Genomic DNA, 27,328 nt, shown 5'->3' with positions numbered 1-27,328 from the left:
GTTGAGGTTGCCCGGGATGTGAGTGGCTTGCAGCGACTTGGTGCTGCTAACTCCGTTGGAGGAGACGGCGGGCGAGTTATGACATACAGCGGGAGCGCAGACCGCCTTGGCGGTTGACATATGCTACCGCTGCCGTGCTGTCTGTCCGAACTAGAACGTGCTTGCCCTGGATCAACGGCCGGAACCTCCGCAGGGCGAGCAGAATTGCCAGTAACTCGAGGCAGTTGATGTGCCAACGCAGCCGCGGACCCGTCTAGAGGCCGGCGGCTGTGTGCCCGTTGCCAACAGCGCCCCAGCCCGTTTTGGAAGCGTCTGTCGTGACCACGACGCGCCTGGAGACCAGTTCTAGCGGAACACCTGCTCGTGGAAACGAGAGGTCGGTCCAAGGGCTGAAAAGACGGTGACAGACCGACGTAATGGCCACGCGGTGTGTCCCGTGGCGCCATGCCCGTCTCAGGACTCGAGTCTGGAGCCAGTGCCTCATATGCATCAACCCGAGCGGGGTGGCCACCGCTGAGGATGCCATATGCCCCAGGAGCCTCTGAAAATGTTTCAGTGGAACCGCTGTTTTCTGTTTGAACGCCTTCAAACAGGCCAGCACCGACTGGACGCGCTCGTTCGTAAGGTGTGCCGTCAAGGAGACTGAGTCCAACTCCAAACCGAGAAAAGAGATGCTCTGAACCGGGAGGAGCTTGCTCTTTTCCCAGCTGACCTGAAGCCCTAGTCGGCTGAGGTGTGAGAGCACCAGGTCCCTGTGTGCACATAACCCATCTCGAGAGTGAGCTAGGATTAGCCAGTCGTCGAGATAGTTGAGAATGCGAATGCCCACCTCCCTTAACGGGGCAAGGGCAGCCTCTGCGGTCTTCGTAAAGATGCGAGGAGACAGGGACAGGCCAAAAGGGAGGACTTGTACCGATACGCCTGACCCTCGAACGCGAACCGCAGGAAGGGTCTGTGTCGAGGAAGGATCGAGACGTGAAAGTACGCATCCTTCGGGTCTACCGCCGCGAACCAATCTTGATGCCGGACGCTGGCTAGAATGCGTCTGTGCGTCAGCATCTTGAATGGGAGTCTGTGTAAGGCCCGGTTCAGTACTCGCAGGTCCAAGATTGGCCGCAACCCACCGCCTTTTTTCGGTACAATGAAGTAGGGGCTGTAAAACCCCTTCTTCATCTCGGCTGGAGGGACAGGTTCTATCGCGTCCTTCCGTAGGAGGATAGCGATCTCCGCGCAAGGTGGCAGCGTTTCCGTCTTTCACCAAGGTGAAGTGGACACCGCTGGACCTGGGCGGATGTCCAGCGAAGTGAATCGTGCAGCCGAGTCGGACGGTCCGGACCAGCCCTCGTGACGGACTGGAAAGCGCAAGCCATGCATCCGAGTTCCTCGCAAGGGGGACCAAAGGGACAACGTCATCAGATGTACCGGCGGGTGGGGCCTCGCGGCGGGGCGGAGCTTGAGGTGCCACACCACATCGTGGCCGTGCTGAGTCCGAGGACATTGAAGCACTTACCTGGCTCCTTGTGACCACCCCCGGAACAGCCTGGGACGGGGGAGGAAGAGGCCTGTCCTCATGACCCGTGGAGACTGTCACATCGGGGGCGGATTTGTGCCACAGCTGGGCGCTCAGGGCGGGAGACTGCCGCTGGAGCGCCAACCTGCCAAATGGAGTGGTGGACGGTGGTCGTGATGCCAGCCGTACACACCGTATATGTGACCCAGGGAACAAGGAAACCACTCTTGCGGAGCTCTTGAGTACTGCAGCCACTTGGGCATGCAGCGCAATTAAATGCAAAAGGTAACAAAAAGATGAAGATCTGCTTACCAGCTCCAGAGCAGTGGGTTTCGTTGGGTCGCCCGTCTCAGGGCGCTTCGAAGACCTCCGTGGGTTCTTCGGTGCCGGCTGTGAGACGGGTGGCGTCGGCTTCCTGCGGTGGGCTCCACGCCGGGGCCGGGCCGGAGGGGCGGGCTGCGGCGGAGCCGGTGCAGTCACCGCAGGGGGACGCCCTCAGCGATGAGTAGATGGGGTGCAGGATCTTGAGCCACGCCGGGGCAGGACAAGACGGCTAGCATCCATCTACTGCTCTACCATCGAGAACTGCTGGGCAAAGTCCTCGACGGTGTCGCCGAATAGGCCCGCCTGGGAAATGGGGGCAGCAAGGAATCGTGTCCTGTCGGCCTCACCCATCTCGACCAGGTTGAGCCAAAGGTGGCGCTCCTGGACCACTAGTGTGGCCATCGTCCACCCGAGAGACCGCGCCGTGACCTCCGTCATTCGGAGAGCGAGGTCGATCGCCGAGCGCAGTTCCTGCATCAATCCCGGGGCGGAACTACCCTCGTGCAGTTCCTTTAGCGCCTTGGCGGACTTGCAGGAGAGCCATGGCGTGCAGGGTGGAGGCGGCTTGTCCAGCAGCGCCGTAGGCTTTGACCGTCAGAGACAACGTAAACCTACAGGCCTTGGACGGGGGCTTTGGGCACCCGCGCCAGGTGGCGGCGCTCTGCGGGCATAGGTGCACCGCGAGCGCCTTTATCCACCGGGGGATTGCCGAATAACCCTTGGCTGCCCCACCATCGAGGGTAGTGAGAGCGGGGAAGCTGAAAAGATCGGGACCGGGCAGTAAAAGGTGCCTCCCGCGACCTTGTCAGCTCTTCATGCACTTCCGGGAAGAAAGGAACGGGGCGGGGCGTGGCTTTGAGCGGCGCCGCGAGCCCAGGAACCAATCACAGAGCCGCGAGGGTTCAGGGAAGAGCGGTGAAATCCACTCTAGCCAACGCTCGCGGCTGTCCGGGAAAGCATGTCGTCATCTCCGCGTCAGCCTGTGACTGGGCGATCGACCCCGAAGGGAGGAGCCCAGCTGAGGCTTCCGACTGGACGAGCCCGCTCTCCGATGCTGCGCTCGAGAGCTCATCACTTTCGCGGGCTCCGAATAAGAGGTCGAACTCGCCGTGAGACGAGCCGGCGGACTCACCCGGAAGCCCGATCGGGGCAGACGAGCGTGCTGGGGAATGGGAGGTCCGCGGGGGGATTTGGGGTCCCCAAATCGCCCCCAGTGCTAGCAGTGCAGGCCTCAAGCCCGTGGGTAAAAGGACCAAGGCGGGAGCCTCTGGGGTGGCTCGTTTCCTCACGAAGGCGAGCCGCGACCGCAACGTTGCCATGGACACATTCTCGCAATGAGAACATGACCATCCACGAACGCTGTCTCCGCGTGAGCAGTGCCCAGACACGAAAGACAGTGATCGTGACCGTTAGAAGGCGAGAGATAATGAGCACAACCAGGAATAACACACAATCGGAAAAGCATCTTTAAAAAGACGCGTCTTTAAAAAGACGTTCCGTGTGAGCGCTCTTTTAGAGAAATATATACTCTTTTAGAGGGGAAAAATGCTCTTTCAGAAAATATACTCTCTAGTTTTTCTGCCGAAGCGCCCAGGGGCATTCTCTGCAGTGCACCAGTGCAGAGGAGGGAGAAGCCGCTGAAATGCGCCGTCAGATCCAGCAGGTGAATGAACAGTAGTATTCAGCTCAATGAGCATGACCGTTCGGCTCCGAAGAGAAAATCTGAATGAGTGGTTGCATACCAGCTCCTTTTATACCCGTATGTTTGGGGGAGTGGCATGCAAATACCACTCGCCAATTTTCATTGGCCTTTTATCAAAGACCAGAGGTGTCTCGGGCTCCCAAGAGTGACCCCTAGTGTCACCACATCGACACCAACGTCGAGTGAGTGACAGATAGGGAACTGCAGTGTTGGGGAAGCTACTTTGAAACTGTAGTTTGACAAGCTACAAGCTACACATAATTTAAAGTAGTTAAGCTACAGTCAAGCTACCCTTTTGAAAAAGTAGTTAGCTACACTACAAGTTACTATCAAAAAGTAGCTAGCTACATTGAAGCTACTTAATGAGGCAATATTTTTGCAATGTTACTATAAAACCAATAATAATAATAAAATAAAATAAAAATTACGCTAATAGCATTAATTAAATACAATAAATATATTTAAACAAATACATGAAATGTATTTAATACATTTAATGAATAGTAACATTAATGCATTTTATAACGGCCATAAAATAAAACAAAATAAAATCAAAACCAGAAAAGATCATTTAAAATAACACTAAAACCATTAATATATATATATATATATACTTAAGGTATACTTCACATTTTTCAGTCCTCCTGCTGTGCCAAGGTGTAGCCTACTTCCATAAAGATCACATTTTTGACAAACTGTCCTCCTTGGCCTGACATTTTGTCACAATATTTAGTATAGATAATATATGAATAGAGATTCAGGGCTTGTTTCTGTCCTCGCCTGTATTCTTGTTCATTGTATATTCAGACTTTTTTGCCATTGACACGCAAGTGCCAGCTTTACAGGTCACATACAGAGGTTGTGCTACAAATATCTGACAGACTAAGTTGTAAAATTTCCATCATGGTCTATTTTAATCCATCATATTAGTTTAAATATCCCTGATATGTAGAGAACACATCAGTGTGAAGACAAAGACAAATCCCGGACATTTACAGGCAATTTTTAAATCCCGGCCAGATGCTTTTTTCAGGTCCAAAAAGAGGACATGTCCAGGGGGAAAAAAATGACGTATGGTCATCCTGTAAATAGATAGTCACATAATAATACATGACATAATCAATTATTTATTTTACCAGTCATTTTATTTATTTGACATGAAAATAATAGTTAATTAAATGCTAAGAAATAGAGAAAATGTGTTATCAAATAGTTATGCATGATAGGAATTACCTCACTTGCTGCTCTGAATAACGCCCAGATAATGGAAACGAAATAAACATATTCAAAACAGAAAATAAATCTAAAGGCAATAACTTACTGAATTAGTTTATTAAAAAAAGTAAAGATGTTGTGTTGTCTATATTAAGAACAAAGTGTCTGAAACATTCTTTGTTTCATAGAAGAATAAAATGGTGTTCTATTATCATTTTCAGATTTACCTGCCCCTGTACATCTTGTAAAGGTAAACAAACTGTGGTTGCATAACTTTACATAACCATCAGGCTTTACATAACCATCAGGCCTCTTATTATCCAAGTGAGCTGTAATATGCTGCCAGGAGATGGTGGTAACACACTATTTTAGTTTGTGATCTGTCATTACAAAAGAAGAAAGATGCTGTGAGCAGCAGCCAGAAATATGCTGCCAGATCGTCAGACGTTTTGCAGGAAGAAGTTTCGATTCTACACAATAAAGAAGGCTATTAGTTATAATCTGACCAACATAATGTAGTGTTTGGTCACTCTACACCGCTACTTGCTGGAAAATGTAGGTCGCTACTGGCAAAGCTACTCTGTTTTAAAAGCAGCTGAGCTACTGTCAAGCTATTGAAAAATGTAGTTAAGTTAGTAGTGTCACTACTTGTAGTTAGCTACCCCTGAACACTGAAAAACGTTTGTTATTAGTCTGAGACAGCATTTTCTGTATTTGAGTACAGCTGTGATTTACACTAGAGAGTGGTGGTCACCCACACCAGTGCAATCCCTCACATATGCATGTGTTAGTGCGATTATAGCTGCTCTCACACAACAAATGTTTGATTTTTAGGATTTGACTGTAATTCTGAGCTTCTAAGCCTTTCAGAAGCAAAGAGTTTTGAGAAAATCCTCAAACAGACAGACTGCAAGCTGTTGTGAAAACATGAATCAGAAACCTTTGGCAGAACAGACCCTATTTCAGACTGATCTGCTTTAAACCGTCACTGTGACAACAAATTAATGCATTGTACACAGTGTTAAATATTGGATCATTTAATGCATGTGCAGTGTGCACATTTATTTTACGTTGTAAAAAAACAATATATATTTTTTTTTTTTTGCATTCATTAATTGATCAAATACAAAAAGACATCCACATCGGATTTTTCAGTACTCATTGGAAGTACCATCCTTCAACTTGGAAATTTAATCCTGCAACGCAATAAATGGAGACCTCTAGTACAGTCGCCTCATCCTCCCACATTTTGCACAACACTTGGTGAAGCAAGTGGACGGGATGGAACGTATCCTTGCGTCCCGCTGGCCATCTGTGAGCTAGAACATCCAGGAATCCAGAAATACAGCAATTTGTTCTAGAGCCTAGAAAATGTATGTGTCAGGTTGTTTGCGCACCTGTCCAAGTGCCAAAGGCAGGCTGTCTGTCTACATGGCTGAGCGACACACCTGTCTGGTAGAACGTGGCCGATTTCCAAATTGTTAATGCAGCTAGGAAGCGACATGATTCCTCAAGAAGTAAGTGACCGTGTCACCATGAACGATGAGCCCTCTATCTGAGCCAACACTGAAGAGGTCTTTTCTGCAGTAGTCCCAGTCCACAGGGTGACTGCTGCTGAGGAGGCCATAAGGCCTAGAGACTGTTGAAAAAGTTTAAACAGAAATGCTTTTCCCATCTTGAAGCACTAGAAGATGGATTGAATATAGTACTTTCTTCTGTCAGGTGTGCCAGCATAGTGATCGAGTCGAGAATAAGATCTGACAACTGTGCATCAACACAGTCTTTGATTAGTTGACTTTGTGTCCCAAATGTCCCAAATGCTCCAAATGCGCAAGCAGCAGGTTAATTTGCATGCTTGTTCCTCTAAATGTGCTAAAAGCAACTAGTCGTCAGTTCATGTCGCTCAGACACAGGGAAGCGCGCACCGCATCGACACATTTAGTGAATGTGTGAGGAGCTAGGAACAAGCTGAAGAGTAAGACTTTGAAATGCTAATCAGTCTCCTCAAAGGCGAATCTCAAGAATGGCCTGTGGAGAGAGGTCGATTCACACAAACTAGTCCATGTACAGATTTTGCTCTTATGGAAAGAAATTGGTACTTTTATTCACAAAAAGTGGCATTCAACTGATCACAATGCATAGTCAGGACATTAATAATTAAAAAAATTACTATTACAATGGGGGAAAAAAATTCTGAACTTCTTAAACTACTTCAAAGAGTTCAAAAACTCCTCCACACGCAGCAATGACAGCTTTGCAGATCCTTGGCATTCTAGGTGTCAGTTTGTCCAGATACTCAGGTGACGTTTCACCCCATGCTTCCTGTAGCACTTGCCATAGGTGTGGCTGTCTTGTTGGGCACTTCAAGCATCTTACAGTCTTGCTAATCCCACAAAAGCTCAATGGTGTTAAGATCCATAGCACTCTTTTCCAATTATCTGTTGTCCAATGTCTGTTTCTTTGCCCACTCTAACTTTTTCTTTTTGTTTTTCTGTTTCAAAAGTGGCTTTTTCTTTACAATTCTTCCCATAAGGCCTGCACCCCTGAGTCTTCTCTTTGATCTTGTACATGAAACTGGTGTTGTGCGGGTAGAATTCAATGAAGCTGTCAGCTGAGGACATGTGAGGTGTCTATTTCTCAAACTAGAGACTCTGATGTACTTATCCTCTTGTTTAGTTTTACATCTTGCCTTCCACATCTTTCTGTCCTTGTTAGAGCCAGTTGTCCTTTGTCTTTGCAGACTATAGTGTACACCTTTGTATGAAATCTTCTATTTTTTTTGGCAATTTCAAGCATTGTATAGCCTTCATTCCTCAAAACAATGATTGACTGATGAGTTTCTAGAGAAAGCTGTTTCTTTTTTGCCCTTTTTGACCTAATATTGACCTTAAGACATGCCAGTCTATTGCATACTGTGGCAACTCAAAAACAAACACAAAGACAATGTTAAGCTTCATTTAACGAACCAAATAGCTTTCAACTGTGTTTTATATAATGGCAAGTGATTTTCTAGTACCAAATTAGCAATTTAGCATGATTACTCAAGGATAAGGTGTTGGAGTGATGGCTGCTGGACATGGGGCCTGTCTAGATTTGATCAAAAATACCTTTTTTCAAATAGTGATGGTGCTGTTTTTTACATCAGCAATGTCCTGACTATACTTTGTGTGTTGAATGCCACAAAGTGGCATTAATTTGGTGAATTAAAGTACCAATTTCCTTCCGAAACATCAAAATCTGTACATTATTCCAAACTTTTGGCCACTAGTGTACGTTAGACAAAATCTGTTTCTGACTGACCATCTTGAATGGAAACCTCACGAGTGTCCGGTTCAAGAAGCTTAATTACAGAATGGGATGCAATTCGCCAGCCTTTTTGGTGAAGTAGCATCTGCAAAAACCACTGTGAGCATCATCTGGTGATACTGTCTATATCGAACCCTTCACGAGGAGACTTAATATCTCTGAGTGTAGAACCGGCACATCCCGCACAGTTAATGTAGAGGAAGTAATGCCATTAAAACAAGCCGGCCGCCATACAAACTGTTGCACATAGCCCTGTGTGATTGTTCTGAGTATGCCCATAAGGTCACACCATGCGTCCACATTGTGAGCCAGATGACAAAGGGGCCCCTTGTTTCTGCAGACTGTTGCACACAGCTCGTCCTTGGAGTGTGGCTGCGTATTGTGTGTGATGAGGCATGAATTGGAAAAGAGCTCTTTATTGTGAATATGTTTGAAGCTTTTATTGGTTCATTGCACACTCTTGCCATGAAGCCAACAACACTGCAAACATAAACAAATCTTCGATCCTGGGAACCAGCTGTGAAGGCGATTAGAGCTCTACAGGGACTCGGAGGGATGATCCGGGTTCTCTTAATGAAAACACATTTGTGAACTCTTGTCCCTGTTTCATGCCGGTAACATCAGGAACACTGCTCCAGATTGGCTGGAGGCCTCCTGCCAGGATGATGGCACCTCTGCATTGTGATCTTGCGTTTGGGCCACAAATGCTGAGGTCTCACTGGAGGCTCTGTCTCCGTTTTCCTTGACAGCGGCATGGGCACACTGAGCTTGTGCTGAGCTGACCTGCCAGTCCGTAGGCCTTACCTAAGAGTACTGATGTCGTCCTGCAGTGTTTGAACAGGTAAGCAGGTTTGTTTTTTCACGCTGGGTTTGAAGAGGGGCACAGGTGGGTCGCTACCACCTCTTCCAGCAGGTGAATCACTGCATAACCGCGCTGCTCAGCGAGTCGAGTGTTAAGAAGCCTGTGGCACGAACAAGCTGAGTAAGCAAATGACAGCTGTTCGTGCAGCTCAAAAAAGAACGGCACCTGCCTGCGGGAGATGGAGTCATGCCAGCTCGGATAGGACTGACTGTCGAGAAGAGAATGCTCAGGCACACTAGGAGTGGGCCATTCCAGTTTGAGGTTCTCGACTGCCCAAGAGAATACCTGGAACAGTTACATTTCAGAGACCGCAGCACGCCATTCCTCTACTCGGAGAGAAACACTGGTGAGTTTATCAACTGACTGTGCCCAGGCCTCACCTTCTGACACCATATCGTCCCTGTCTTAAGAGTAACCGACAAACGTAATGGAGCCCTGCGCCCCAATAGCGGGATGCAGATCATCATGGGTGTACTCACCAGGCAAAAGCACTTGAGGGGGGGATGAGGAGGCATGCGGGGCTTGTGAAATTTAATCCTCAAACTCACAAGCTCATCATCTCACCCTCGCAGGTCTCCCTCTTGTGGTCCCTTGGGATCCACAGGAGAAGCATGGTGGAAGGGACCGGCGTCATCCCTCAGAAAGAGGGTGAACCAAGAGCGGAGCGTCTTGACTCAAGCGTTCACAGTGAACGTAATCTGAATCATCCAGTGCCGCCACTGCGTAGGTTTGACCCAGACAGTGAACACAGTGCTTTTGCCCATTAGTCAGGGGGATATACCCTTTGCATGGAGGAAAACATTTGCAAAACACCATCTTCAAAAAGACATCATTAAGCAAACAACTCTTTTAGATGTCTGTAAACAGTATACAAATACACACAAACACAATAAAAAGGAGAAGTGTTTATGACAATGCTACAATAGGGTCCTGGGACGCTGACTACCACCCCTGGAGTCACGAGTTCGAATCCAGGGTGTGCTGAGTGACTCCAGCCAGGTCTCCTAATCAACCAAATTGGCCCGTTTTGCAAGGGAGGATAGAGTCACATGGGTAACCTCCTTGTGGTCGCAATTAGTGGTTTTTGCTCTCAGTGGGGCGCGTGGTAAGTTGTGCGTGGATCGCGGAGAGTAGCATGAACCTACACATGAGGAGACATGCACAACGAGCCACGTGATATGATGCACGTATTTACGGTCTCAGAAGTGGAGGCAAATGAGACTTGTCCTCCACCACCCAGATTGAGGTGAGTAACTGTGCCACCACAAGGACCTACTAAGTAGTGGGAATTGGGCATTCCAAATTGGGAGAAAAGGGGATTAAAAAAATAATAATAAAAAATGTAAAAAAATGACAACGCTACAATAATTCAAGGATACGCTTTTCGTAGAGGTACAACATGCTGTAGAAGTAATCCACTCGAAGGTGAAGCTGAATTGGTGGAACATTTTTGTCTCATTCGTCCACTGACACACCGGATAGGAGAAGAAAATCCACACACTGTTGTCACAACGGCAAGGTGTCAATAAGCGAAGATCGCCAGAGCAGCACAGGGAGTAGATGAAAATGATTCACCCACAAGTGCAGATCTTGATGGCGAATCCAATTAGAAAAATCTAGTTGTCAAAGCTACACCACTACCTAATCAAAAATATAGCTTCGCTACTAAGAAAACTACTTGATTAAAAAACTATTTAATTATACACAAGTAAAACAACATGTGGGTGAATCTCATTAAACCTGTCAAGAACATGTCCAGGTCATATTTCACATCAAAAAATAAAATAAAAAAAATGATAAGAAATTATATTTCACTTAAAGAAACTGAAGCCTAGTAACATATTGCAAAAAAATAAATAAATAAAAAAAGACATTTTAAAAAATAAAAATAAAAGATTAAGATAATTATATCTTCCAGTAATTGTTGAACTGCCTTTCATTTAAATGTAATACAGTACATTTATTTAAAATTATTATATACTGTAAAAAATACTTAATAACAAATATATACATATACATATATATATATATATATATATATATATATATATATACATATACACACACACACACACACACACACACACACACACATATATATACTGAGGGTGTGTCAGCTCTAAAGGCACAGGGAATCTTGTGAAAATTGATGGCAAGATGAATGCAGCATGTTATCAGAAAATACTGGCAGACAATTTGCATTCTTCTGCACGAAAGCTGCGCATGGGACGCTCTTGGACTTTCCAGCACGACAATGACCCTAAGCACAAGGCCAAGTTGACCCTCCAGTGGTTACAGCAGAAAAAGGTGAAGGTTCTGGAGTGGCCATCACAGTCTCCTGACTTTAATATCATCGAGCCACTCTGGGGAGATCTCAAACGTGCAGTTCATGCAAGACAACCAAAGACTTTGCATGACCTGGAGGCATTTTGCCAAGACGAATAGGCAGCTATTCCACCTGCAAGAATTTGGGGCCTCATAGACAACTATTGCAAAAGACTGCACGCTGTCATTGATGCTAAAGGGGGCAATACACAGTATTAAGAACTAAGGGTATGCAGATTTTTGAACAGGGGTCATTTCATTTTTTTTCTTTGTTGCCATGTTTTGTTTTATGATTGTGCCATTCTGTTATAACCTACAGTTGAATATGAATCCCATAAGAAATAAAAGAAATGTGTTTTGCCTGCTCACTCATGTTTTCTTTAAAAATGGTACATATATTACCAATTCTCCAAGGGTATACAAACTTTTGCGCACAACTGTATATACACACTGTATATATGGTGCATTTTCTCTAGCGGCCACTAGAAGTAACTAGGAGGTTTAAGACTTTTAGTTTGAAGTTTGGTTTCGGTTTTTGTTGTGTCTCTGATCTCTGTGCTCCCCTTTATTTCTCCCAGGTGTGTCTTGTTAATTAATCTTGTTAACCTTGTTATGTCTTGTGTATATAATGCCCTCATGATACCTGTGTCTTTGTCAGTTCTTATCCTTTTGTAGGCTGTAGTGTTTTTTGGGTTCCGCTTTATTATGTTTCTTGACTTTTTTCAGTTTGTTTGAGCTTTGGCTCTGACAGTGTACTGTCCAGTAATGGCTTTCCAGCCGGGCGCCTTTCAGTGGCCCAAACAGGGCATTAAGTATTTGGGGATTTTATTCCCAGCAAATTTGTCTGATTTAGTTAGAGTTAATTTTGACCCTTTAATAAAAAGGTTTGAGCGATGTGGGCAGGTGGGCTTCATTACATTTATCGATGATTGGGAAGGTTAATGTTATTAAAATTAATTGTATTCCAAAATTCAACTAACTGCTTCAGTCTCTCCCTGTAGATGTCCCACTCTCTTATTTCAAGCAATTTGTTAGCATAGCAAAGTCCTTTATTTGGAATGGTAAGCGCCCCAGGTTAAATTTCAACAAGTTACATAGGCCAATTGACAATGGTGGGTTAGGCCTACCCAAGATTTTGTTTTATTATTACGCGTTCGGTCTTAGACATTTGGCTCATTGGTCGCTTCCACCTGAGAGAGCCCCTCCCTGGTTTTGTATTGAAAAGGAAGTTCTTGTCCCTATCTCGCCACTGCAAAGCCTTTCGATCAAACTAACCAGAGAGGTTAAGTCGCACCCCGTTATTTTGCATTTGCACTTGATATGGACAAAAGTGTCCAGAGTGTTTAATTCGGATATTTATTTAAACGCAGCCTCGAGCATATGGCTGAACCCTAAACTATGTATTAATAAGTCCCCTTTTTGTTGGTCAGTTTGGATTGTGAGGGGGTTAATACACTCGTTGACCTATATGAAGGTGGAGTATTGAGACCTTTTGAAAATTTGGTTCAACATTTTGGCATTCCCAGATCTCAGTTTTATAAGTATTTACAGCTTCGCCACCTACTCTGCACTATTTTTGGGAGTGGCACGCACCCCCCTAAAGCGGCGGGTGCTTTGGGAGGTGATTGCTGCTTTTGGAAAAGGCCATGAAGCATCAGTGTATTACTCCCTACTAATTCAGAGTCTGGGGGAAGGAGCCTTGACTTCTCTCAAGAGAGTATGGGAAAAAGATTATAATTTGGTATTGGAGGATGGAGTGTGGACTAAGATTCTTAAAAATGTCAAGTCTGTATCTAGAGATGCAAGGGTTCGCCTTATGCAATTTAAGATTTTACATAGATTTTATTGGACCCCCTCTAGATTATATAGGCTTGGCCTTAAAGACACACCCACTTGCTGGTGATGCCAGTCAGAAGTTGGAGACACTACCCATGTCTTTTGGGGGTGTGTTAAGATCCAGAAGTTTTGGTTGAGGGGTTTTTGTGTGATGTGTGATTTGTGTGATGTTTTGAACACTCAGGTTTTGCAGGTCACAGACTCTGTATTCTGGGTGATGGGGCGGTCATGCATTTAGGGGATAATCACATAAAAAAAATCGGATTCTGACCAGTCTCATGATTGGCAGGCAAGTAATTTTAAGAGGTTGGAAGTCAAGTGGAGCACCATCTTTTTCGGAGTGGTGTGTGGAAATGGGGAGGGTAGTTGCATTTGAAGAGGTGGTAAGTAGAAGGCTGGGGTTTATCAAAAAAAAATCAAAAAATCAAATCACTTTATTGTCACACAGCCATATACACAAGTGCAATGGTGTGTGAAATTCTTGGGTGCAGTTCCGATCAACATAGCAGTCGTGACAGTGATGAGACATACGCCAATCTACAATAAACATCAAATTAACACAACACAATTTAAACATCTGTTATACATAATTAAACTCGACTTAAAACATCAAATTAACACAGCACAATTTAAACATCTGTTATACATAATTAAACTCGACTTAAAACATCAAATTAACACAGCACAATTTAAACATCTGTTATACATAATTACACAACTTAAAACATCAGATTAACACAACACAATTTAAACATCTGTTATACACAATTACACTCAACAATATACAATAATAACATACATTGCACAGTATACAATATGCTGTTTTTGTTTTTTGTGTTTTTTTTTTTGTTTTTTACTATATAGATACTATATAGATACTATTTAGCTCATCTGGGAGAGAGGCAGCGGTGTTCATGGCGGAGTTTTTATTCCCTTTAAAGTCCGTGATGATGTTAATTCCCTGCCACATGCTTCTAGAGTTGGTGGTGTTAAACTGTCCTTCAATCTTACTCCTGTACTGGCGTTTTGCTGTTTTGATAGTTTTTCGGAGGGCATAACTGGCTTGTTTATGCTCCTCCGCGTTCCCGGAATTAAAAGCGGAGGTCCGCACATTAAGTGCTGCGCGAACATCGCTGTTGATCCACGGCTTCTGATTCGGATAGATTCGCACAGTTCTGGTCGGAATCACTTCCTCTACACACGTTCTGATGAAGCACATTACGCTATCAGCGTAAAGCTCGATGTCGTCATCAGAGGCGGACCGGAACATCTCCCAGTCCGTGCGATCGAAACAGTCTTGTAGCGTAGAGTCTGATTGGTCCGACCAGCACTGGATCGTTCTGAGGGTGGGTGCTTCCTGTTTCAGTTTCTGCCTGTAAGCGGGCAGAAGCAGAATGGAAGAGTGGTCCGATTTGCCAAATGGTGGGCGGGGGAGGGATTTGTAGCCATCCCGGAACGGAGAGTAGCAATGGTCCAAAACCCGGTCCCCTCGTGTGTTGAAACTAATGTGCTGGTGATATTTTGGTGCGACTGATTTTAAACTGGCTTTATTAAAGTCCCCGGTCACAATGAACGCGGCCTCAGGGTGCGCGGTTTCCTGCTCACTTATACTCCCATACAGTTCCTTGAGTGCCTGGTCTGTGTCGGCTTGTGGGGGAATGTACACAGCAGTGATAATGACCGCTGTGAATTCCCTCGGTAGCCAGAATGGTCGACACAGAAGCATAAGAAATTCCAGATCAGGAGAACAGAAAGACTTGATAGAATGTATGTTCCTCTGATCGCACCAGGATTTGTTGATCATAAAACATACACCACCTCCTCTAGTTTTACCTGAGAGGTCTTTCGCTCTGTCCGCTCGGAGCATGGAAAACCCCGCGGGTTCAATGGCTGAGTCTGGAATCTCCGCAGACATCCAAGTTTCCGTAAGGCAGATAACGCAGCAGTCCCTCGTCTCTCGTTGGAAAGAGATACGCGCTTTCAGCTCGCAGAGCTTGTTATCCAGAGACTGAACATTTGCCAGTAGAATAGTGGGTAGCGGGGGTCGATTTGCGCGGCGTCTTACTCTGATGAGAACGCCGGCTCTGTTTCCCCTTTTCCTCCTGCGTTTCCGCGGCCGTGCTGCCCAGACAAAGGGCTCCGCTTGCGTGTTTGTAAACAGCGGGTCGGCATTGAGGAATGTGAAGTCCGGTTTACGGTGTGAGATCGCTGAGCCAATGTCCAAAAGTGTTTGTCTGTCGTAGACAATAAGGCAGGCAACATCCAAGACAAGAAACATAAGAATTGTAAACAAAACAAACAAACCATTGCTAAGTTGTGTCGGAGCTCGCAACGCAGCAGCCATACTCGGCGCCATCTTGAGTCCAGTTTATGGACTTATTTGCTAAAAAATGGGGCAAATATTTAGTTTTTTTGGGGACTCTTGGGGAGGGGATGTGGAGAGTGTAGTTTAGTTTAATCATGTATGTTTATTATTATTTTATTTATTTATTTGTGTATATATATATATATATATATATATATATATATATATATATATATATATATATATAATTTTATATACATTATATATATAATTTTTTTTTTGGGATTGTGTGTGTGTTATGTGGGACCACAGGGGTGTTCGTTAGGGGTCAGGGTGGGATTGTATTAGTAGAATTTAAATGTAAGATGTTGATTCTTTATATATGTGTTGAGTTTTTTCCACTGTCATGTGCATAGGAATCAATAAAAATGTTAATTACAACAAAAAAAAAAACTGTTCTTGTGCCTAGATGTCCTAGTGCTCAGTGCTCTGTAGCGCCGGCTAGAGGGCAACAGTTTAAAGAGGGAGTGGGCAGGGTGTGTGGGGTCCAGAGTGATTCTACCTGCACGTTTCCTCACTCTGGAGATGTGCAGGTCTTGGAGTGTGGGCAGGGGGGCACCAGTAATCCTCTCAGCAGTCCTGAATGTCCATTGTAGTTTCCTTCTGTCTGACTTGGTGGGGGATTTCTCCTGAAGTCCACTATCATCTCCACTGTTTTGAGCATGTTCAGCCCAAGGTTGTTGTGACCGCACCAGACAGCCAGCTGATCAACCTCCCATCTGTATGCAGACTCGTCACTGTCACAGATGAGGCAGATGACCTTGGTGTCATCTGCAAACTTCAGCTTGACAGTGGGGTCTTTTGCAGTGCTGTCATTCGTGTACAGGGAGAAGAGCCGTGGAGAGAGAATGCATTCCTGAGGAGCACCAGTGCTAATAGTGAGGGTCCCGGATGTGAGTTTCCACAGTCTCACTAGCTGCTGAGTATCTGTCAGAAAGCTGGTAATCCATTGACAGATTGGGGAGGGCACAGAGAGCTGGGTCAGTTTGGTTGAGAGAAGATTAGGCATGGTGGTATTGAAGGCTGAACTGAAGTCCACAAATAGGATCCTTGCATAAGTCCCAGGTCTGTCAAGGTGTTGCAGGATATAATGCAGTCCCATATTGACAGCATCATCCACAGACCTGTTTGCTCGGTAAGCAAACTGAAAGGGGTCCAGCAGGGGTCCAGTAATGTCCTTCAGGTAGGCCAAAGCCAGTCTCTCAAACGACTTCATGACTACAGACGTGAGAGCGACAGGTCTGTAGTCATTAAGTCCTGTTATTTTGGTTTTGGGGACAGGAATGATGGTGGAGCGTGTGATGACAACTAAATGCAGCCAGTGCCAGCCAGACATCACTTCAGTCTATTACAATGGACTTCAGGGGATGAACTGATGCCATCTCCAACCATAAGACATGGGTTACTTCATATGCCACTACCCGAGCCTTGGACTTAGAATAGACCTCATAGAAATTACTTACCGGTTAAACTGCGATGCACCTCACTGATCTCTGCCTGCAACACCTTGGTCTAATGATGGAATACACTCTTAAGGAATACATGGGCTATCAATTAATTGCCTATAAAAGCCTTCATCAGCCAACTAACAAAGGACAATGCATCTTTGTGAACTTCTGCAGTTAATCCAGGATGAACATCAAAGACATTAGTCTAAACTAGAAATTAGTTTAAACACTGGCCCTGAACACTTACTTAGTTTACTAATTTTAAACCATGACTTGCACTGCACATAAATTACTAATATAGGCATTATATTCATGCTGTTTAGCCAGAGGGGAACTGGCCCCCACAGTGAGCCTGGTTTCTTCCAAGGTTATTTTTCTCTATTAACCAACAACTTATGGGTTATGTGTTCCTTGCCACAGTCGCCTTGCTCACTGGGGTTCTAAATCCTAAAAATTCTAAATTTTTATACACAATTTACAATCATATTTAATCAAACTACACTATGATGACTCTAAGACTTTATAGATATTACATTTTCATTTTCTGTTAAATGCATGATTTTCTGTAAAGCTCTTTGAAACGATGTGTGTTGTGAAAAGTGCTATACAAATAAAAATGACGACTTGAAAAATGACTAAGTTAATCAGCAACACTTGTCACCAATCACCCCTCATCAAGGACACTATTTATTCTCTCTCTTTGCCTTTAGTTGTTGTCTAGTCTCGTCATTTTACATAGCTCAGACCACACTTAGCTCTCACCTTGTTGAGAGACCACACTTAGCTCTCACCTAAGTGTTATCAGAATCAGAATCAAAATCAGAATGAGCTTTATTGCCAAGTATGCTTACACATACAAGGAATTTGTCTTTTTGACAGGAGCTTCCAGTGTACAACCATACAAAAACAATACAAAAACAGCAGCAAGACAGAGATACTAATAAAAAAAAAAAAAAAAAATTATACACACATGTACAGACACACATACACATGGGTAGTGCAAATCTAATACAATCTGTTATATAAAGTGTAAATACAAATCTGTTGTGTACAGAGCAAATGTTTTTTTTGTTTTTTTTTTCAGAGGAATGAAATGGCAGAAGAGGTTGGAGTGTTGGATAAATATAAGAAAGACTAAACTGTGTATTGCACATAGTTATTGCTCAATGGGGCAATTTAACTGTTCATGAGATGGATAGCCTGAGGGAAAAAACTGTTCCTGTGCCTGACGGTTCTGGAGCTCAGATCTCTGAAGCGCCGGCCAGAAGGCCACAGTTCAAAAAGGTAGTGGGCAGGGTAAGTAGGGTCCAGAGTGATTTTTTCCAGCCTTTTTCCTCACTCTGGAAGTGTATAGTTCTTGAAGGGGGGGCAGGGGGCAACCAATAATCCTCTCAGCAGTTCGAACTGTTCTTTGTAGTCTTCTGATATCTGATTTCGTAGCTGAACCAAACCAGACAGTTAATGAAGTGCAGAGGACAGACTCAATGACTGCTGAGTAGAACTGTATCAGCAGCTCCTGTGGCAGGTTGAATTTCCTCAACTGGCGAAGGAAGTATAACCTCTGCTGGGCCTTTTTCACAGTGGAGTCAATGTGTGTCTCCCACTTCAGGTCCTATGAGATGGTAGTGCACAGGAACCTGAATGACTCCACTGCTGCCACAGTGCTGTTTAGAATAGTGAGGGGGGTCAGTGTTGGGGTGTTCCTCCTAAAGTCCACAATCATCTCCACCGTTTTGAGCGTGTTCAGCTTTATCTTTAGCTTTGTTAGTTCCCTGTCTTCTTCACTGTTGGATTTATCCTGTTGTTTACCTCCTGTGTATCCTCCATCATCATCATTAAAGATCCTGCACTTGGATACATCCTCATCCACTGTGTTTGTCTTCCCCAGTTTAGGTCAACTATAATATCAGATTTACAACTATATATTTACATTTTACATTTATGCATTTGGCAGACGCTTTTATCCAAAGCAACTTACAGTGCAATTATTACAGGGACAATCCACCTGGAGCAAACTGGAATTAAGTGCCTTGCTCAAATACACAATGGTGATGGCTGTGGGGATTGAACCAGCAACCTGATTACCAGTTATGTGCTTTAGCCCACTACACCACCACCATAACTATTAATTAAGGCATTTATAACTGTATATTTAGATGTAAAAGTACATTTTCAGGATTTATAGCTATATGTTCAGATTTACAACTATATTCGGGTATATTTAATAATATATAATATATTATACAGTATATTTGGATTTACAATTACATATTCATATTTATAATACATATATATTCAGGTTTACAACAACATAGTCTGTTTTGCCCATATATGTAATGAATGTTTTAGATGAGTTTTGGGAGTGGATATATTTGTCACATATAATGATGTGTGTGTGTGCGCGTGCATGTGTACGTACGTGTGTTACTCACCGTATGAGGTCTAGTGGCTGATATTTGTACCAGATTCCCCAGCGCGCCCATCTTTCGTACAGCAGGTGTCTGTGGTTTTGTGCACCGTGGGTCTTTATCGGGTGTCTGCTTTTGTAACTCCCCTACAAATACAAAACAGTTTCCATTTAGCCTTCTCCATAAAAACTCTAATAATACTTCAACAGTAAAAGTGCTGAGGTAAAAAAAAACAAAAAAACAAAAAACAAAAAACAAATTGTGACTGGCAATTCATGACTACTGTGTTGATTTCACTCATTTTACCTCATGTGGAGGAAACGCTGCTTCATACGTGCTGTTGCCAAGTAACCGATTGATACCTGCCAGCAGAAAAATAAGCATGAATTTATTTTACTTCACTCTTGGCATCTGTTTGACACAAACTGGCATATGCATTACAGTGTTTAATATGGATGTTACATCTTTCTGATGCTGTTCCCAGAATGCTACATGAGGAGTATCAATATATTCTGGACCAGTGGTTCTCAACTGTTTTTGCTTCAGGACCACCTTTTGTCATCAAGTGCAACCTCACACAGTCCCACAACTGTTTATCGAACAAAGTAAACAAAAATATACTTTAAATCAAACATTGATATGTGTTATAATTCATTACATTTCTTAAACCAATAATTCACTGCACAAAACACTTTGTGCCCTAAACTTTAAAAAAAATCTAAGCTTTTGATTATTATTATTTTTATTGCTATTCTAGTTATGCATGATTATTATGTTGTATATTTACATTTATCGTTGTTTTATCCCTGCTGACCACAAACCTCCATCACATGTTTGGGTCATGACCCACCAGTTGAGAACCTCTGAACTAGAAACTTTCATAACCCATAATTCCACATATAATTTCACATAAAACATTCAACAACAGCACATTCACCACAAATTGGAAGAAATAACAGACAATAACAACAAATGAGACACAAGAACATAAAGACACAACATGAATCATTTTGGCTTTTTAAATCTCAGACGACTCTTCTTTTGATTCCAGAAATATACAAATGGGCCAGTTAAGGTCAGGGTGGGAATTTCTTTAAAAAAATAATAATAATAATTTGAGAGCAGTCACAAAAGCTGGTAAATGCCCAATTTTACCTGTTTTACCAGCTCTATATGTGTATGTGTGTGTGTGTATGTGTGTATATATATATATATATTTGTTTCAATAATAGAAAAATACCTTAATCACCCTTAATTCAGTCATGAAACTCTGCGTGGTATAAACTGATTGGTCCTTTGACTTGTAATAATCTTACGTACTCTCTCTTTGTCTTACATTTAAATTGCCTCAGTTGTTTGCAGGTAAGTCTGTTTCACGGCAGTGTGCTACAAGAGTTCCCTATCTGTCACTCACTCGACGTTGTGTCACTCTTGGGAGCCCGAGACACCTCTGGTCTTTGATAAAAGGCCTCACTCTCTGGGTGACGAAGGTCACGGTGTGGACTCTCGGGCAGGCGATGTCCACCCTGGTGGTCCAGAAGTGCCACCTATGGCTCAACTTGGTCGAGATGTGGGAAGCTGACAAGGTACGGTTCCTTGACACCCCCGTCTCCCAGGTCAGCCTGTTCGGCGACACCGTCGAGGACTTCGCACAGCAGTTCTCGGCGTGAAACAGCAGATGGAGGCTATTCAGCACATCCTGCATTGGCGCGGTTCAAAACCTCGCACCTCATCTGCTCGTCGCCAAGGGGTGTCCTCCTGCTGCAACAACACCGGCTCCACTGCAGCCCGACCCCACAGCCCGGCCCCAGCGTGGAGCCACCCGCAGGAAACAGACGCCACCCATCTCACGGCCGGCCGCCAAGAACCCAAGGAAGGCTTCGAAGCACCCCTGAGACAGGCGACCCAGGCACGTGGAGACCTGCTGCAGGCCTAGAGATGGTAAGCAGACCACTCCATCCCCCTGGAGGGCCGGGAGGAGAATTCTTTGCCTTTTCTTTGACTCACCACATGCCCGAAGTGCTGCGGCACCTACACGTTCTGAAAAGGAGCAGTTTCCTCCTTCCCTGGGTCACATATCCGGTGTTCACGGCCACCGGTCCTTCATGGCAGATATGGCGCTCCAGGTGTGGCCCCCCCGCCCCTGTGCGCCCAACTCTGGCACAAACACGCCCACGCCAGGCCAGTTCTGATGGACTGCGGGGACGACTTTCCTTCTCCCCCCTCCCTGACCGGCCCTATGGTGGGTATCCGGAGCCAGGTAAGTGCTTCGATGTTCCCAGACTCAGCACGGCCATGAAGTCAGGGCTCCAGCCCCCTCGACGTGGCGCCTCAGGCTCCGCCCCGTCGTGAGGCCCCACCCGCCATTACGTCTGACGCGACTGTCCTCTTGGTCCCCCTCGCTTGGAGCTTGGGGGCGTGGCTCACGCTCCCCAACCGTCGCAGTGGTTGATCAGGACCGTCCGACTTGACTACGTAATTCAGTTCACCAGGCGCCCGCCCAGGTTCAACGGCGTCCGCTTCACTTCGGTGAAAGGCAAGAACAAAGGTCGCAGAGACAGCCCTTGCCCCGTTAAGGGAAGTGGGCATTTGCATCCTCAACTATCTCGACGACAGGCTGATTCTAGCTCACTCGCGGGACTTGTTGTGTGCGCACATGGACCTGGTGCTCAGGCACCTCAGCCGGTTGGGGCTTTGGGTCAACTGGGAAAAGAGCAAGCTCTCCCCAATTCAGAGCATCTCTTTTCTCGGCATGGAGTTAGTCTCAATGATGACGTGCCTCACGAGCGAGCGCGCACAGTCGGTCCTGAACTGTCTAAGAGCATTCAGGCGGAAAACGTCGTTCCCACTGAAATTATTTCAGAGGCTCCTGGGGCATATGGCATCCTCAGCGGTGGTCACGGTGCTCGGTTTGATGCATATGAGACCGCTTCAGCACTGGCTTCAGACTCGAGTCCCGAGATGGGCACGGCGCACACTGCATGATCGTCACGCCAGTCTGCCGCCGTCTGTTCAGCCCTTGGACCGACCCAGCGTTTCTACGGGCAGGGGTTCCCCTAGAGCAGGTCTCCAGGTGCGTTGTGGTTACGATGGATGCCTCCAAGCGTGGCTGGGGCGCCGTGAACAACGAGCGTGCAGTCGCCGGTCCTTGGAATGGCCCGCAACTGCGTTGGCACATCAACTGCCTCGAGTTGCTAGCAGTATTGCTTGCCCTGCAGAGGCTTTTGCCATTGATCCAGGGCAAGCACGTGTTGGTCCGTACGGACAACATGGCAACGGTAGCATACATCAACCGCCAAGGCGGTGTGCACTCTCATCTCCTCCTCTGGAGTCACCAGTGACTCAAGTCGTTGCGAGCCACTCACATCCCGGGCAACCTCAACAGCACAGCGGATGCGCTGTCGCAGCAGGTCACGCTCAGAGGAGAGTGGAGAGTCCACCCTCAGGTGGTCCAGCTGATCTGGAGTCGATTTGGTCAAGTGCAGGTGGACCTGTTCATTTCCCGGGAATCCTCCCACTGCCCGCTCTGGTATTTCCTGACCGAGGCTCCCCTCAGCACAGATGCGCTGGCACGCAGCTGGCCCCTGGGGCTATGCAAGTATGCGTTCCCCACAGTGAGCCTACTTGGACAGACGTTGTGCAAGATCAGGGAGAACAAGGAGCAGGTCATCCTAGTAGCGCCCTACTGGCCTACCCAGACCTGGTTCTCAGACCTCACGCTCCTCACGACAGCCCCCCCGGTGAATTCCCCTGAGGAAGGACCTTCTTTCTCAGGGATGGGGCACCATCTGGCACCCGCGACCAGACCTCTGGAATCTCCGCGTCTGGCCCTTGGACGGGCTGTGGAAAACCTAAGTGGCCTTCCACTGGCGGTGGTAGACACAATCACTCAGGCCAGGGCTCCCTCTACGAGGCGCCTGTATGCCTTGAAGTGACATCTGTTCTCTGCATTGCACCAGTGCAGAGGGGGGAGAAGCCGCTGAAATGCGCCATCAGATCCAGCAGAGGTGAATGAACAGTCGTGGGAATTCAGCTCAGTGAGCATGACCGTTCGGCTCCAAAGAGAAACTCTGAATGAGTGGTTGCATATCAGCTCCTTTTATACCCGTATGTCCGGGGGAGTGGCATGCAAATACCACTCGCCAATTTTCATTGGCATTTTATCAAAGACCAGAGGTGTCTCGGGCTCCCAAGAGTGACCCCTAGTGTCACTACATCAACACAACGTCGAGTGAGTGACAGATAGGGAACAGACATCAACAGATTTTCTTACATCTGTTCTTTAAAAATATAATCAAATGTGGTAAATCTACAATCTACTAAGCAACAGGATTTCTTGCAGTTCTAGGCCAATCCAAAATGTCTAAAAGGTCACCCATCACAGTGGCTGGCAGATTAGTGGCAAATTACCCACCACTGCCCAAAGCATACTCGCATATAGCTGGTCGCGGGTGTTAAATTCCCACCCTGATTTTGAAGCTAAATAAACACATAATAGCAAAAAAAAAAACACGTTATTGTGACATCAATTTGGACTCAAGACTGAGTCTCAATATATTGTCCAAAATGAAAGTGTAAATCATGTGCATGTCAATTTTCAATCAAAAATCAAAAGAAAGAAATGAGAAATTATATTTTATACTTTTATTTTATAAATATTTAGTATTACATTTATCAAATGTTTTTCATAAAGGAAATTAAGGAAAGTTTTTGGCCCTATTCTCATTACCGCAATGCATACAATCTAATTCTCATTACTGTAGTGCAAAAAAGTAAAATAATAACAAACAAAAAAATGAAAAAAATAATAACAGTAATATAAAACCTACCATCACAGCTTGTAGACAAAAGACGTGGATCTGTATGCAAGGTATTACTAAAGACTCGGGGCAGAGCTACAGGAGACCCAGGAAATAAAGCTACTGGAGACTTGGAATAGAGTTACTGGAAACTCAGGGAGTAGAGTTACTGGAAACTCAGGGAGTAGAGTTGCTGGAAACTCAAGAGGCAAAGCTATTGGAGACTCAATGGAAGGAGTTACTGGGTATTTAGAAGAAGAGGTAGCTAAAGACTCTAGGGTGTCATGAGGGAAACATGAGGGTTATATATACACATGGGTAAATGCCTAAACAAGAAACAGCTGGGAACAATCAGGAGGGAAACCAGGAAAACAGATATGACAAGGATTGCAAAACACTTTAAAAGTCCTTGAGGGGAAAACATAAGAATGACGTGACACCTACATTGTTTATGTAAGTATTTACACATCATGGTAGTATTTGTTGTACAGCCTTTTATTGATGCTGATTTAAATAAAAAGAAATCATTGTATTTGTAAGTGTTGGGAAAGTTACTGAAAAATAGAAATCCACTAAACATTTTTCAAACTTACTTCAATTACAAAAAAAAAAAAAAGTTTGTCCGCTTAACAAATTCTAAATAATGTCTATATTTCTTCTTTGTTCAATTTTGTTGTCCATTCAGCTGTCACAACTGTTTGTGTAACAAACAGACATACATATGAACATAATTCATGTTTTAAATGTATACTACATAACATTATTTTGAAAACATGTGTAATCTATGTAATGCTCTGAAAAGTAATTAACTTAATTGAAAGTCAGTAACTGTAATACGATTACAATAATTTAAATTGTAATGCATTACACTACTTTGACAAAAAAGTTGTAATTAGATAATGAATGATCATAATTCTGCAATCTGATTACACACAACACTGATTGTACTACAGTTCCCTATCTGTCACTCACTCGACGTTGTGTCGATGTAGTGACACTAGGGGTCACTCTTGGGAGCCCGAGACACCTCTGGTCTTTGATAAAAGGCCAATGAAAATTGGCAAGTGGTATTTGCATGCCACTCCCCCGGACATACGGGTATAAAAGGAGCTGGTATGCAACCACTCATTCAGATTTTGTCTTCGTAGCCGAACGGTCATGCTCACTGAGCTGAATTCCCACGACTGTTCATTCACCTCTGCTGGATCTGACGGCGCATTTCAGCGGCTTCTCCCCCCCTCTGCACTGGTGCACTGCAGAGAATGCCCCTGGGCGCTTTGGCAGAAATAAAAGAGTATATTTCTCTAAAAGAGTATATTTCTCTAAAAGAGCGGCACACACGGAACGTCTTTCTAAAGATGCTTTTCCGATTGTGTGTTATTCCTGGTTGCGCTCGTTATCTCTCGCCTTCTGACGGTCACGATCACTGTCTTTCGTGTCTGGGCACTGCTCATGCGGAGACAGTGTTTGTGGATGGTCATGTTCTCATTGCGAGGACATGTCCATGGCAACGTTGTGGTCGCGGCTCGCCTTCGTAAGAAAGCAAGCCACCCCAGAGGCTCTCCGCCTCGGTCCTTTTAACCACGGGTATGAGGCCAGTGCGGCTAGCACTGGGGGCGTTTTGGGGGCCCCAATGGGACCGCCTTCGCTGGGTATCCCCCCGCAGACCTCCCATTCCCCAGCACGCTCGTCTGCCCCGATCGGGCTTCTGGATGAGTCCGCCGGCTCATCTCACGGCGAGTTCGACCTCTTATTCGGAGCCCGCGAAAGTGAGGAGCTCTCAAGCGCAGCATCGGAGAGCGGGCTCGTCCAGTCGGAAGCCTCAGCTGGGCTCCTCCCTTCGGGGACGATTGCCCAGTCACAGGCTGACGCAGAGATGACGACATGCTTTCCCGGGCAGCCGCGAGCATCGGCTAGAGTGGAACCCTCTGCTCTCCCTGAACCCTTGCGGCTCAGTGATTGGTTCCTGGGCTCGCGGCGCCGCTCAAAGCCACGCCCCGCCCCCGTTCTTTTCTTCCCGGAAGTGCATGAAGAGCTGACAAGGTTGCGGGAGGTACTTTTTACTGCCCGGTCCCGATCTTTTCAGCTTCCCCGCCCTCACTACCCTCGATGGTGGGGCGGACAAGGGCTATTCGGCAATCCCCCGGTGGATAAAGGCGCTCGCGGTGCACCTATGCCTGCAGAGAGCCGCCACCTGGCGTGGGTGCCCAAAGCCCCCGTCCAAGGCCTGTAGGTTCACGTCGTCTCTGACAACCAAGGCCTATGGTGCTGCTGGACAAGCCGCCTCTGCCCTGCACACCATGGCTCTCCTGCAAGTCCGCCATGGCACTAAAGGAACTGCACGAGGGTAGTTCCGCCCCGGGATTGATGTAGGAACTGCGCTCGGCGACCGACCTCACTCTCCGAGCAATGGAGGTCACGGCGCGGTCTCTCGGGTGGACGATGGCCACACTAGTGGTCCAGGAGCGCAACCTTTGGCTCAACCTGGTCGAGATTGGCGAGGCCGACAAGACACGGTTCCTTGCTGCCCACATTTCCCAGGCAGGCCTATTCAGCGACACCATCGAGGACTTTGCCCAGCAGTTCTCGATGGTGGCGCAGTAGACAGATGCTAGCCGGCATATCCTGCCCCGGCACGGCTCAAGATCCCGCACCCTATCTACTCATCGCCAAGGGTGTCCCCCTGCGGTGACTGCACCGGCTCCGCCGCAGCCCGCCCCTTCGGCCCGGCCCCGGCGTGGAGCCCACCACAGGAAGCAGACGCCACCCGTCTCATGGCCGCCCAGAACCCGGGACAGGCTTCAAAGCGCCCTTGAGACGGGCGACCCAGGGACACGAAACCCGCTGCTCTGGAGCTGGTAAGCAGATCTCTCCATCTTTTTGTTACCTTTTGCATTTAATTGCACTGCATGCCCAAGTGGCTGCAGTACTCAAGAGCTCAGCAAGAGCTGTTTCCTTGTCCCTGGGTCATGTATCCGGTGTGCACGACCGTCATCACGACCACTGTCCACCACTCTATTTGGCAGGTTTGGCGCTCCAGCAGCAGTGTCCTGCCCCTGAGCGCCCAGCTGTGGCACAAATCTGCCCCTGATGTGACAGTCTCCAAGGGTCATGAGGACAGGCTTCTTCCTCCCACGTCCCAGGCTGTTCCAGGGTGGTCAAAAGGAGCCAGGTAAGTGCTTCGATGTCCTTAGACTCAGCACGGCCACGACATGGTGTGGCACCTCG

General features: G+C 46.0%; 1 protein-coding gene across 2 annotated transcripts in view; it reads right to left on the bottom strand.

The window, feature by feature from the left end:
• LOC127437228 (anoctamin-3-like) overlaps nt 1-27,328 on the bottom strand; it is a 181,882-nt gene that overhangs the window by 89,206 nt on the left and 65,348 nt on the right. For both annotated transcript variants that reach the window (XM_051692036.1, XM_051692037.1), the window contains 2 exons: nt 19,608-19,663; nt 19,326-19,447 (listed from right to left, as the gene is read on the bottom strand). In XM_051692036.1, the coding sequence (XP_051547996.1) occupies nt 19,326-19,447; nt 19,608-19,663 (178 nt within the window). The remainder of the gene's footprint in view (nt 1-19,325; nt 19,448-19,607; nt 19,664-27,328) is intronic.

Source organism: Myxocyprinus asiaticus, chromosome 48 (genome assembly GCF_019703515.2).
Source record: "Myxocyprinus asiaticus isolate MX2 ecotype Aquarium Trade chromosome 48, UBuf_Myxa_2, whole genome shotgun sequence".
In the NCBI taxonomy this organism is placed as follows: Eukaryota; Metazoa; Chordata; class Actinopteri; order Cypriniformes; family Catostomidae; genus Myxocyprinus; species Myxocyprinus asiaticus.
Note: the sequence above shows the minus strand (reverse complement) of the source record. Positions and strands in the feature narration are given on the sequence as shown.